We start from the raw sequence: 15196 nt of genomic DNA, 5'->3' as shown, positions 1-15196 counted from the left end.
AGTTTACAAAAAAGTATTAGAAATATTTTAAAATTCAAATTTGAAAACTATACAAATTATATTAATATTATAGGCTATTTCATACTAATATAATGTAAAACACTTATTACCGATTAAGCTGATTTCTTTTTGTTTTCTAATCTTATATCACAAACCATAACACAACCTTGACTTAAACTCCTTAAATAGGGCTAATTCCAAATTTCATCTCTCGACATTACAAAACTAAGAAATTAGTCCTTACATTTTAATATAAATTAAAATTTAATCCTTGTTCTTTACTGAAGATTGAAAATAGTCCTCTCTCTTAGTTTGTAAGAATTTGATCCTCATACTTTATGAAAATTGATAAATTAATCCAGTTGTTGGCAAACAAGTAAACTTAAACTACTGTTTTTGCTAATTAACTTCTCAATTTTCGTAAGTACGAGAACCAAATCCTAAAAAATTAAAACAAAATGCTAATTTTAATTTTTCTAAAGTTCAGGGATGAATTCAAAATTAAACCTGAAATTATACCATAAAAGTTTTTCCCTAAAATTTCCTTTAAAAATCCCCGACCCATTCAATCTCTTCTCTCTTCATACGTCCCCGCCGCCGCCGCCTCCTTCTTCAGTCCCTGGTTCAAGCCCTCTCTTGACGCGACCAGGAAATCGAGTGAAGTAATTTTTGAAACCCTAAATTATCTTGAAGATTTCTACTTCTATAGTGAGATTTTGAGTTAATAGCCTTCTGCCTCTGCATCACTTCAATATATTTGATTTTCTGTTTTCGATCCTACTGCTTGTTACTCTTTGTGTCTTACTTTATTGAGGAGATTTTTTAAAGCTATCTGTTTAGCACGGCGTTACGCTGCCTTATGCGGCCGCGATCCGCTGTTATTGATGTGAAATTTGTTCACACCGCTATTGAGGTCTTTAGTAGTGGTGGATGGTGCCGCCGCGACATGGCTAATTCAACGCAATCTGACCCTTGGAAATAGGGATTGAAACTTAGAATTTACTTTTTTTAATAAGTAATTTTGATTCACTTGGGTAAAATAATTAGGTGGAATTTCTTTATTAGGGTTTTTATGTCTCGTCTATGCTTGATAATTTCTGACGAATAAACTTGAAAACCTGATGAATTGAATGTACGGAAGTATCATATGCTTCAGGTTATACATGATTCTCTTTTCATGCTAATGTCAACTTATGCAATTTAAGATTGTGATACCCCCTTAAATTTTGCTAATTAGTCTCTTTATGAAATGATTTCTGATATTGTCAATGTTATTTTCTGTTTAGGAAATTGTGTTTTGTTAGTTAATTTAAGAAGAATGAGATTAGAGAAGTGCTGGTTTTGTTCCTCCACTGTATATCCGGGGCATGGTATTCAATTTGTTCGCAACGATGCCAAGGTAGGAGTTTCTTTCTTACTTTTACATGTATTCAAAGGTTATATTACTTTATTGCTCTTAAAGGTTCTTCGCTTTTGTTTGTTTCTATTTAGTTATTATCCATATTGGCTTATCATGCTACACATTTGGTTTGATTCTATGGAGTTGGCCTTTGGTTTGTCCAGAAGTTGCCTTTCTGTCTTTCTCATCCATTTTTTAGTTACTCTCGTTGCAGTATTTTTCTTTTTTGTTGCATTTCTCTATGTAGTGGCCTAAAATTTGATACTTAGTATGTGTTTATGCTTGGCAGTGTTGAGATACATGCAGTTTTCAGCAACATTTATGCCAGATTGAGGGCATCAATTAAAATAATTTATAGTACTATGTTCCCTACATGTCATTCGTGCTGTTTGCATTGATTTTAATTTCTGATGGTCCAAACATTTGCAGATTTTCCGTTTCTGTAGATCGAAATGCCACAAGAACTTCAAGATGAAGAGGAATCCCCGTAAAGTAAAATGGACCAAGGCCTATAGGCGTTTGCATGGAAAGGACATGACACAGGTGATAGACCTAAGGCATTGATTTTGGACTTTTTATTGCATTATTACAATGCTTATACCAAAACACTGCATGATTTCTATTTCTTTTCTTTTTGCACCAGGATTCAACATTTGAGTTTGAGAGAAAACGTAATAGGCCGGAGAGATATGATAGAAACCTTGCAGAGAATACTCTGAAGGCCATTAAAAAGATTGATAAAATCAGATCAGACAGGGCATCTGACCACATCAAAAACAGGTTGGTTTGTGGTGCTTTAAGTTCCCCATTAAAAGATATTATAACATGCACTTTAGTAAATAATAACCCTTCCATTTTTAAATCTTTTTCCAGGCTTAAGACAGGCAAAGTCCAGAGGCAGAAAGAAGCAAGGAAGCAATTGGAGCAGGGCATTCACTTGGTCAAAGCTCCGCTCGCACTTGCACAAGATTCATCTCTTTGTCTTCCAAAAATCAAAGTCAATGTGTCCCAAGCACAGATAGAAGAGAATCAGCCCATGGAAGAGTGAAATTGGTTCTGCTGTTCCTCGGCTTGGTATTTTTGTCCACCAAAATCTTATGCATGCAACTCGTGGCTTAAGTTATCAAGAGGTTTTTTATGTTGTGTCTAGCGGTCCAGAATTTTGATTAGCATGTTCAAATGTTATTGTTTTGAGTAGCATATTTTGTAGTCACTAATTATGGAAAAGTCATTAAAAACGGATTATCTTTGTTTTTCCCTTTTAAATGTGGTGTTGAATATCTAGACTGATCGTCTTCCTCCAATATAAGTGTTTGTCTGGGGTTTGGACATCGGTGTTAATTTTTGTATTCCTATGCATTACCCCCTTTCATTGATACTGGTCTTGGAAAGTAGTAACAACAGATTCGAGTGATAAAAGTGGTGTTGACTCAGGAGGTGCCATACTTGGCATAACATAGAGAGTAATTCATGTTTAAAGGGAAGTTCCTCAATGTTTTTGTTTTTGTTTTTGTTTTGGGTAAATTATATCACTAGTCACGTGTTTTTGTTTTTGGTCACTAAACTATAAAAAATTGTAATTTTGTCACTAACGTTTTCAATTGTTTTTGTTTTAGTCACTTTCTGCTAAATTGTTAATAGAAATAATCACGTGGTCTTTTATAATTGGTATTGTTATAGAATACCTCACAACTCGAAATATGACCTGGCCTTGTGACTTGGAATTAGACCTTTACCTGACACCCTCGTAATCTCACGAGGTGGACATGAATGTGTATCGAGGTGAAATGTCAGCCCCTTGCAAGGAAGACATGTGCCAGGCGAGACATGTGAGTGCATATGATGATACCTAGGTGCGAATCCTATAAGACACGTCTTTGATACATGTTAGATAGGGGCGTAGCTAGGGAGTTGGTAGGGGCTTTGGCCCTCTAAAATGGAAAATTTTCTATTTAGACTCTTAAAAATTTTAATTAATAAAGATAAAATTACATTTTAAGCTCCTAAAAATGATAAAATTTTGATTTAATTTTTTGAAATTATAAAAATATAGGTTATTAAAATGGTGGAATTGTAAATTTTTTCTATCGTCAAATTTACTTAATTTCGGTCTCCTAACAAAAATTTTTAGCTTCGCCCTTAGTGTTGTGTTGTCGTGAGTTATATGCATGACATCTATCTGCCTCTCAAACATGTCACATCAAAGAACTATGTCCTATAAAAAAATAAAAAAAACCATCTCCAAGTGGGGAGGCAGAAATAAATCGCAACAAATATAATAATATTTTTAGTTTTTAACATTTGCACATTTTATCAGTTTTGTTTTAATTTTAAATAATTCAATAAATTAAACTCTTAAAATTTTATAAATTTTACCGATTTGGTTTCAAGCATATATTCATCATAAATAAGAATTATAAATATTTTAATACTAAAAATATATCGATTTGGTCAACCTTTAGTGTTTCCCATATCCTCCTTCCTTTCTTCAATACAAGAATGAGACTATAATAAATAATGGAAAATTTATGATTAAAATTGTTGTTGTTTATATTAAAATCAATAAATTCTTTGGTACTGATTTTAAAATGTATATTTAAATAGCAATTTAGAATTTATCAGGCTGATATGATCAAAGGAAGCAAGATTGAATACTTAAACCATTTCCTTGAATATGTCTATACTTGCCCCCACCTGATATTTCCTCCACAGAAGTTTTGAGATGTTTTCAGTGGGTTTTATTTACATGGTAGTTTATAAATTCTAATAGAAATTATACACAACGTGATAATTGGACCTGTTCAAAAGTTGACTATTCTGTCTGGCCCAACCTGATTTAAGTTTGGGATTAAACAAATATTTTTATATTTCTATCATACTCAAATTCAATCTAAATAATAAAAAAACATTTTTAAATTAAAATTTAAGTTTAAAAATATATAAAATAGTAATTAAAAATATTTTTTTAATATTTTTTAAATTTTCAATAGTAAAACAGGTTTTTTTAAGAGAACCGGCCAAAAAATGAGCTTGAGCTTGGGCTTGAAAAATATTTTAGAACTAGTATTCGGCTCGACCCCTAGATACCTCTAGTCATAATCATTGATCTATATAAATTAACAAATTATTCACTTTAAATTTTAAATATTAATAATAAAAACATGTTTTACAATTAGAGATTATTAGAGTGTGTGTGAGCACCACAAAGTAATTGGAAGATCATAATATTCCCATCGAGGCTTGAGGACAAGCAGAAAAGGGACAAAGTTGAGTTTGTAAGTTTTCTGAATCTATTTAAGTATCTTAATGTTAATTTTCCCTTATTAGACTTAATTGAAAAAATTTCTAAGTATGCTAAGTTTTTAAAAGAAATTATGTCTAAGTATAGGAAATTAAAGAAGGGGAACAAATTAACATTAATGCCTACTACAGTGCTATAATCACTAAGAAAATACCCCCAAAATTAAAAGATTGGGGTAGCTTTACAATTCTCATAGAGATAGGGGATATGAATTTTAGTAAGGCCCTATGCAATTTAGGGGTCAGTATTGATTTAATGCCACTATCCACCTATAGAAACCTTTAATTAAGGAAGCTGAAAAATACGTCGATAACACTGTGATTGGCCGATAGGTCTTTGGTACACCTAAAAAGTGTACTAGAAGATGTATTGGTCAAGGTGAGGCAATTTATTGTTCCAATAAATTTTGTTGTTCTCGACTTTGAGGAAGATCACGAGATTCTCATTGAAAGCGGAAGTATTTAAAAGTGGTAATCCCTCCAAGTATGAGGAATTCGAAAGTTACTTAGGGGATAACTATAATTTATCGAAGGTATGCTTGTAGTTCCATGTGTACAGATACTCAGGATTGTTCGAAGGAGACAGGCAAGTGGAAAGACTCAGGTCGGCATGGAGACCACTAGACTTATTATAACGGACGAGATCGAGAAAAGAAGTCAAAAAGAGGACTTAATGGGCTATCGGATTAATCTGTCAGCAACACTTAATAATTTTTTATCATTGAACTTCATTAAATTGTGTAAATTTTGGATGCTTAATTTTCGTATTTTTAAACTCATTTTAGTTATTATGTAGGAGTAGGATATAGTAGGAGGCGAAGTATGTTTATTATTGAGGTTATTCTATTAATGTGAGTAGGTAAAAATTGAATGTCTGTTAGTACGTCACCCTGAGAAATGTAAACTTTTCAAAAACAGAGCTGGAGTTGGGCATTAGGTCAGCAATGTCGCAACATTGTACTTCAAAACAAATTATGATTTTTCAGGGGAAATGTCGAGACATCGAACTCCAGTGCCGCGGCATGGAACTTCGAAACAAAACCTGAAACTTCAAGGGATGAATCTCACGACAACGAGAACTGATGTCGCGGCATCAAAAAACTGACCCAGTGATGTGACCCAACACTTAAACCCTAAAACCCATCGGTTTCTAAGCCAAAAACCTAGGTATAAAATATACTTAACCTTTTTTAGCCCTTTAAAACATATTTTTAACTTCTAAACTCTCCCAAAACCCTCTCCCCAACGATTTTCCTTCGTGACTGCTGCCATTGTTTTTGTTTTTCTGCTGTAAAATTTTTTTGTTCTTCTTGCTTTGTTTCTTCTCCTTTTGCAGGTACTAAAGCATTCAAGTTCCACAACAACGATCTTTCAGCATTCTCAAAGATATCGACAAACAATGTTAAGGGTTCCAAACTTTATTTGTTAATATTTTTGGGATTGTTGTTAGATTTTTAGGTTAAGATTGCTTGGTTAGAAATTCGGTTGAATCGGGTATTTGGAAACATTTTAATATGGCACCAAAGAAATCGAGAAAAACCAAAAGCACAAAGCAATTAGTGGAATTCAATTACGAACGTTTTGCACATCAAGACGTTGAAAAATATTTTCTCAACATCCAAGGTAAAACTTTTATACAATAAAGGAGTTTTGATCCATCGATAACTCTATGCAATGACGTATGCAAATTAGCTCAGTATCACAGGTAGGGGTGAGCAAAACTCAATTCGGTTCGAAAAAATAAAAAAAAATTAAATTTCGAGTTAATTGAATCAAGTTATTCGATTTATTCGAGTCAACTCAAATAAGTAATTTGGGTTTTGAGTTCAAATCGAGTTGAATTTTACAATTCGAATAACTCAAATAATTCGAATAACATGTTGGTGTAAATAATATATCAAGTTTAAAATGAGCAAATTAGTCTTTCTCTTAACAAAATTACAAAATAATTCAAAAGAATTTTCAAAATCTAAAATAAAATATTTATAAAATTCCAAATTTTATATTTTTAAAAATTCTAAAAAATATAAAGAAAGTTAAGTAATGATTTAAGTTTATCATACTAAAGTATTTTTTTATTTTGCTTTGAAAAGGTTTTAAATATATATGATTTCAAATTTTTGTGCATTAACATGAAATTAATTATACTGTAACAAGATTTTAATTTGACATGTTTAATTTTTTTAATTTAACTCGAACAATTTCAATCGATTTGGCTTAACTCGAATTTCATTTCACTTGACTCGATTAAAAAAAATTCAAATCGAGTTAAGATGATAAAATAGGACTTGTCAACTTGATTAACTAAAAAATTTTTCACTCGATTCAATCAAACACTCACCCCTAATCACGGATGAACTGATTTTTGCTTAACCCTAAAGAACCGACTGTCATCCCAGAAGTAAAAGAGTTTTATGCTTGACTAAAACATAGAGAAAATACCAAATTAGCGAGAGACATCCATACACATGTGACGGTTAGGGGCAAAGAAGTCCTTGTCACTCCCAAGAAAATTTGCAAATATTACAATATTCCATATCAAATGGACGATTTTTTTAACTTTTGATTTAAATTTTTATACAAACATTGATATGGACAATGTAATAAATTATTTGATTGAAGGGAAAGGCGAGTGGAAATATCATCCCCATAATGTATCTCCCACTCTTGTTTAACCAAGCAATCATGTTTCCAATTGCAAAAATGTGGATTCAAATTTTATGTACTCAGATTTCTCCTGCTCTGAACGTATCTAATGTAAATGCTTTTCGAGTTGTGTTGCTTTATGTTGTTTTGTAGAGAAAACATGTATGTATAAGGATGTGGATCTACTAATCCATGATCAATTGCATAAGTGGCTTGAAGGCTGAGATATTCTTCCTGCATCTTGTGATGGCTCTGTGCAAGAAAGCCAAGGTTCCAATGCCTACTACTGACTGTCGCCAAACGTGTGAACTGAAAATACTGCAACAAAAAAAATATGAAATTAAAACAGTGATATCTGTAAGTATTTAAGTCAAATTGTAATATAGTATTGTACAATGGGGTATCGAAAGTACTCCGAGAATCGTACCCAAGGGAGGATGAATTAAATCTAAAATTATCTTCTATAATAACATGTCTAAAAAGTAATCACTAAAAATCATATTACGATAATTAATAATAAAAATTAAGGTGATAAAATAAAATAAAATTACTAAAAAGAAATTGACAAACAACGAAATCTTAATTAACAAACAGAAGATTAACTCACTTCAGTGTTTGTAATTAACTTCAAAAATCGGGTTTTAGTGAATTAGCTAATAACTAAGCAGTCATTACCTTTTGACCACTAACTGATTAATTAATCGGTAAAAATCCACTTATCTTTCGACCTCGTAGTTTAAAACTGAGATAAATTATGAGATGTTCGGTAGACTTATCCTTTCGACCTATCAACCTAGATTACTTTCTAGGGTCGTCAATCCTAGAGTTTAAGCACGCATAATTCAAGTAAACTAATTCTAAGATAAACCCTTATTTTTTCGTTAATTACTCTCACATCTGCTCATTAACCTTCCTAAAGGAATTAGCTACTCATAAATCTAAACATCATTTTCCCTAGAAATAATTTAATCATGCAAAACACACAAGTTAAATTAAAACGATAGGAAGATAGAAATTTGTCCATTTAACAAGCTGGATGTGCTCGGTTCCGCGAACTCCTTTAACAACTAGCGAGATATCGCTGTCGGCAAGCAAGAAGTGAAAGAAAAATACTAAAATACTTAATAATGAAGGCTTGGACTCAAATTGAATCCAAGTTTAAAATAAGAAATAAAGTTGTTTAGAAAATAAAATAAACCTAATTAAAAGTCGTAATTACAAATAAATCTACTAACTAAAACCCTAAGAATGGCCTTCTAAACCACCTCCCATAGCTTAGCCTAAGCTTTGTTATTTATAGGCATAATTAGTTGCCCTAATTAGATCAAATACAAGCCCTAAAACTGATAAATATTGATGCAAACGAAAACACCTTTAATTAATTTTCAACTTTCGTTAGACATGTGTCGCGACAAAGGCTTATGCATGTCACGACACCCAACTTCAAATCTTACATCTGGAGTTTATTCCGCTCTGTTGTGACCCTAGAAGCTCATGTTGCGACTCGGTTGTCGATCCTGATGCTTTTGGGTCTGAAAATAGGTGTCCTGCACACTCAATTAACTCATTAAATCAACCTTTGACCCAATAGGTCAACTAACTCAAATTTATTGCGTAAAAACAATTATTTTGCAAGAAATTAAATCTAAGCTAATGAAATTGAAAATGCATAAAAACAATGTAAAATGGCTAAGTGCTGGAAAGTACCTAATTTGCCACTACAAATTGTGGCAGGTCAAATACTCCCACACTTAACTTGTTGTTTGTCTTCAAACAAACAAGAAAAAAAATAAAAGAAAAAGAAAGACACAGTAAAAATAAAGTACTTGAGCATGCTTCATACGCGAGATTGGTTTCGAAACATCTAAGATAGGAAATCTGCTCAACAAGTAATTCTAGCTAGATGTCTAAAGGATTCATGATTTTCATGTCAAACATGTTAGTTCAATAGGTTACAAAGGAAACAAGTTAAAGAAAGCTAAACATATAATTCCATCAAAACATATACACGAGTATAACATCTATGGTTGAAGAATATAGGGGATTCGAGTTCTACTTACTCAATTTCTTTTATCCATGCTTTGAACTTTAATATAGTATTTACAAGTATGAGCAATTCACGAGTAATTGTGCCAATATGAGTGAGATTTTCTCAATTTTTCATATTTTTGTATTTCAATTTATTCACTCTTTACTCCCTTGGCTTTTAATCATTCTATGCTTTTATCACACTTGTTTTGCTTTTAACCCTTACGATGCTTTTGTTTGCTCATTAATTTTCATTTTTAAGCACATGCTTGTAAGGTTTTTATACTTATTACACTATACCATTTCAATAACCATGGATTTCATTAATTGAGTTATAAAATTCAAACAACTTATAATTCAAACAAACATCTATGCCTACTCGTGTATACATTTATCACTTGGTACATTTAACTCAATTTTCCTATTCACAGTTTAATAAATTGAACTAACTAGTCTAAATGCAAACAACCTAAAATCATTTATTCTCATGCTAGTTTTACAGTTTAAACAAACAACCTATTCACATGCTCCTAACCAATCACTTGGATTTCTACAAGCTCAAGCACAGACAAGCACATAAAAAAATTCAACTAAAATTACTAAAACTAAACAAAAATTTTAAAAAATTTATGTCACCCCCACACTTTATTTGACACATTGTCCCTAATATGCACTAAAAAGAATAAATGGAAAAGACTACCCGTTTTGGTGTGACAACTCAACGATTTTTGTCGGGTTACCTCTCCTTTGCTTGTTCAGCTCCAAAATTTAGTTCTGTCCAAAGCATAGAGTTTCTACATAGAAATAAACAAGGTTTTTTTTAGCAATAATAAAAAAAATCTAGCTAAAGCAAAGAAAAAAATCATCCAAGTTTTAAAATTACAATCCACAAAATAAAAAATAAAAAGAGTTCAAATTCAGTAGAAGTCGTGTTTTGACTCCTTGTCCTCTTATTCTTCGGGATCTTCCTCCTCTTCGGGGTCCTCCTCATCAATTTTTCTATTGTCTAGCCTCGAGTTGTATTTGAAGGATGGGAACTATGGCATCTGCATGTTGTGTCTCTGTGCATAATCCTCGTAAATCTGCCCTGCCTCTTGCATCCATCGAATTATCCATTCAGAGTCAGGAACGTTACCTTCATTTGGACTTTTTTGGGTTTCGAAATACCTTTGTTGTTTATGAATCTCTACAAACTGTCTTGCACTGAACTATCTTGTGGGACTTATTGATGGCTGCAAAGATAATCTTAACCTACCTATAGGAACCTTTGTCTGTTTGCATAAGGCTACCACAAGATGTGGGAAGAGTAGCCTTATTTTTTTTTACGAACAAAACGGATCATACTTCGGTTTATTCAAGTTCCAATACAAATTATTTCCTTCTGCAAGATGGCGTAAAGCATAGTGGCTATGAAAGTATTAGTGTTAGGCACATTTATTGCACGATGTATCCGAGTGCAAATAAATTGTAACCATATCTTGGCCATAAGAGATAGTTTATATGTGAAAATGATATTGGAAAATCAGTGCCTAACTGAAATTTCCATTCACCTTTCCCTTCAGTTAAGTTAGATCTGATCTTTTTAGATAATCATTCATGTAGAATGGAACATCATATTGTCTACAAATTTCCGGAGGTGATACCGATATTTCTATGCCCCTAACTATGACGTACGACAATGACTCGCCCAAGAAATTAAATTAATTTCTAAGTCATCTATTGTTCTTTGCGAGAAAATACATTTACTGTAGATAGTTATATATGCAACCTATTTCTCTTTGTGTCATGTTCTTCTAACATATTGGTTTCTAATTGCAATATGTAAAAGGGATGTGATGAGCTAGCGGAGTGACCGATTGGAATATATAATTACGGCTCAAATAATTAATAATTAAGTTTCATCTCTTATTCTATTAATTACAACATTATTTAGTCGTGATTCAATCCATGAAATGTACCATGAATGGACTCTCCCTTATTATATACCATTACAAAAACAACTTATAGTTTTGCTCATCCAATGACCTTGTCATTAATGTGTTACCCTCATAGGATATCCCTAATCTCTTTGGGTTAAAATCTGTTCACCCAATATGATTGTATTTTATCTCATGGTCACCATTGCATCTTCCACCATGAAAAAGTCTATACTAAAAAATATTAATAAAACCATTCGTCCTAAACAAAGCTCCCGTGGTTACGTTTCTTTTCCGCAAACCATGCAATGTTAGTGAAATGATATCATTTACCTTTTATCGAGATATGAATTTATAGAGAAGTTGTATACCCAACATACCAACTTTTAGCTTTATTACCAATTAAAATCAGGCATTTAGTATATCAAAGTATACAATTTATTGACCACCTCCTGGCTTGCTATTATCGGGAGTGAGAATATTGCAACAAAAGATATAAATTAGGCGGTGTCTACAAGTATACGAGTCAGGTTGTAATATAGTTTGTACAACGAAGTACCAGAAGTACTTCAAGGGTCATACCCAAAGTGGGCTTAATTAAAATAAAACTAATTCTTATGCTAACAAGTCTAACTAGTACTCTAACCAAATTATATTACGACAGCTCATAAATTGATAAGAAAAAGTAATTTTAAAGAAGAAATAAAACAACGACAGAAACAGACTGTAAATTTATCAAATCGAAACACAAAATACTATCTCGTTTTAATGTTCATAGTTAACTCCTATTTCAGGTGCTATCCAATCAGCTAGTCATTAACCTGGTAGGGCCTTTTAGCCTTCCACCAACCTAATTAGTCGCAAGCACCACTTATCTCTCGATGTTATAGGTCAGACTGGGTCAAGGTAAGGTTTACACGGTAGACCATACTGATTTTGGGTTAATTTCTACCTTCATGACTTCATAGGGTCGTCAATCTTAGGGTTTAATTTTTCCTTTCCCAACCAACTAATCTGTTAAGAAACCTTACATAGGTGATGTGTGTCTTAAGGCCTAATTTCAGACCCATGGTTTCATGGGCTCACATTACCTCAAGGCCTAACAACACTGTCAAAGGTCAAGCAAATCAAACTAAGATTCAATCAAATTCAAGGTTTGAGGATGAATATTTTCGAGGAAAGGGGGAATGATACATGCACGGATGGGGTGAAATTTATTAAATTCCATACACTGAAGCTGCTAATTTTCAAGCTTGGGAAATCAACAGACTTATGACAACTTTTTGGATGCGATCCTAACATTTTTAGGTTGAGATGTCTCATAGAATTCGAATATCTATCTTTTAGCTTCAAAATGCTGTTTGAATCACTCGATTTTGAGTTTAGGAGGTCGAGTTATGACAGTTTTAGTGAAGACTACGCGAGCAGAATTTTTGAATGAGATTATGACGGGAGTTACGAGTTTCAGGCTTTTAATTCGAGTTTCAATCATATTAAGTTCGGGTTTTGGGCTTAATTTTTATTATATATGATCCCAATATTTTATTTATCAATTCTTATTATTTTATTATTTATTATTCTGAATTTTTAATAATTATTAAGTAGTTTAAGTTATTTAGGTGTTTTATGCCAACAAGGAGTTTAGTTTAAAAGTACTTCTTGTTTAGATTAATTAGAGTTCTAGTATACTTAAGAGTTTTATTTATATTTATTTAGCTAGCCTATATATAGGCCATTGCATTGTACACAAATGATTCAATTCATTATTATTCAACTTTTCTTTTAAGTTAGTAAATTCTTTTTGAGTTTTATTTTCAAGAATTTCTGTTGAGTTTCTTTTAGAAGACTTATAACAATCTTTTCAGATTGTGAGAATCATTTTCAAACTTTTCCTTGTGAATTTTTCTTTCTTGGACGGGAAATTAAAGCTGCTTAAAAGGGGTTGTGGATTCTTCGTGTTTCCAAGGCTTTTTAGGACTTCTACATACCACATTCTATCTTTCCATCTATCTTTTTTATTTTCTTCCTTATTGTTCTAATCAAAGATTTATTATTCTATTTTAATTATCTTAGTTATTTATTTTAATTATTTTATCTAATTTGGATTTGATTGCATTTTAGGTTTATCAAAATCCAAGTTTCTTTTCCAATGTCTAGAGCCTTAAGTTAAATCTGCAACTTGAACAAACTTTACAATCCGCTTTCGCATTCATCTACCTCATTCTGTTATTATTTGACATCTGATACCAAATGATAAGGAATAAGGTAGATGAATGCAGAAGCGGATCGTAAAGTTTGTCCAAGTCAGATAAAACAATTAAAATAAAATAATTGAAATAAATAAAGAAGATAAATCGAAAAGATAGAACGTGATATGTAGAAGTCCTAAGAAGCATTGGAAACACGAAGAATCCACAACCCCCTTCAAGTGGCTCTAATTTCTCCTCTAAGAAAGAAAACTTGGTAAGAAAAAGTTTGAAGATAATCCCCACAATTTGAAAAGATTGTTAAACTCTTCTAAAAGAAACTCAAGAGAAATTCTTTAAAAGAAAAACTCAAAGAGAATTTATTAACTCAAAAGAGAAGTTGAATAATAATGAATTGTATGAATTGTGTACAATGCAAATGTCTTTATATAGGATAGCTAAATAAATCTAAATAAAACTCTTAAATATACTAAAACTCTAATTAACCTAAACAAGAAGTAGTTTTAAACTAAGCATTCTTGTTGACATAAAACTCATAAATAACTTAAAATGCTTAATAATTTTAAAAATTTGGAATAATAAAATAATAAGAGCTGATAAATATAATATTGGGATCATATATAATAAAAATTAAGCCTAAAATCTGAACCTGATATGATTTAAAATTCAAATTAAAAGCCTGAAACTCGTAATTCCCATCATAATCTCGTCCAGGAATTCTGCTCGCTCAATCTTCACTAAAACGGTCATGACTTGAGCTCCTGAACTGAAAATCAGGTGATTCAAAATGTGTTTTGAAGCTAAGAGATGGATGTTCAAACTCTATGAAGACATCTCAACCCAGAAATGTCCGGATCCTATCCAAAAAGTCATTGCAAGTCTACTGATTTCCCAAACTTAAAGATTGGCAGCTTTGGTGAATGGAATTTAATAAATTTCAACCTATCCATGCATGTATCATTCCCCCTTTCCTTAAAAAGATTCATCCTCGAATCTTGTCTTTGATCGAATCTTGGTTTGATTTGCTTGGCCTTTGACATTGTTGTTAAGCCTTGAGGTAGTGTGAGCCCATCACCTCCATGGGTCTGAAATTGGGCCTTAAGACTCACATCATCCATCAAGTAGACTTTTATCACTCAAGGTCTCTTTTCTTTTAGTCTTTTCATTTTTTTCTTCATCACTTCCCACATCCCCCTCACAAGTATTATGAATATTCAATTTAGTACAATACATCTCAATAGGAGAACATGACATTTCTATCTCATCTAACTCCATATATTTGAGGAAAAAATTTTCACTATCATATTTTTTTATCAATAAAAATCTCGTGTTGACACAATCACGACTACAGTGCCCACGCCCTTTGCATGTAAAACATTCAATTGCACGAGCTCTTTGTTGTTTTGGTGAAAAATTAGTAGAAGTGGGCTGCTTAGAAGATGTAGAAGAAGGTTTTGTAGGACCCCCATTTTTCCACTCAAAATGTTTAGTCTCATCATGTTTTGACAGAAACTTATTAGTAGCATAAGGAGGTTTCGAAAAAGTAGAATTAGAACTTGTACCTCTATAATATTGTGATGCACTAAATGGACGAGATTGACGTTGTTGAAATTACTACTCAATCTTAACTTCCTTGTGTACCGCCTCCTCAAGATCAATGTAGGTTTGAAGATTATGAGGGTTGGCTATTGAAACGTTCA

The 15196-nt window shown here is 32.2% G+C and overlaps 1 protein-coding gene across 1 annotated transcript; it reads left to right on the top strand.

Annotated features, from left to right (window-relative positions):
* The first annotated feature begins 508 nt into the window (after window positions 1-508).
* On the top strand, window positions 509-2728 carry LOC105778107 (probable ribosome biogenesis protein RLP24). Its single transcript, XM_012601706.2, has 5 exons — window positions 509-662; window positions 1287-1399; window positions 1829-1942; window positions 2043-2179; window positions 2273-2728. The coding sequence occupies exons 2-5, from the start codon at window positions 1319-1321 to the stop codon at window positions 2445-2447; spliced, it is 507 nt and encodes a 168-aa protein (XP_012457160.1). The 5' UTR covers window positions 509-662; window positions 1287-1318; the 3' UTR covers window positions 2448-2728.
* Window positions 2729-15196: the final 12468 nt, after the last annotated feature.

The sequence above is a fragment of the Gossypium raimondii genome, chromosome 10 (assembly GCF_025698545.1).
Source record: "Gossypium raimondii isolate GPD5lz chromosome 10, ASM2569854v1, whole genome shotgun sequence".
NCBI lineage: Eukaryota > Viridiplantae > Streptophyta > Magnoliopsida > Malvales > Malvaceae > Gossypium > Gossypium raimondii.
This window is presented reverse-complemented; position numbering and strand designations above follow the sequence as displayed.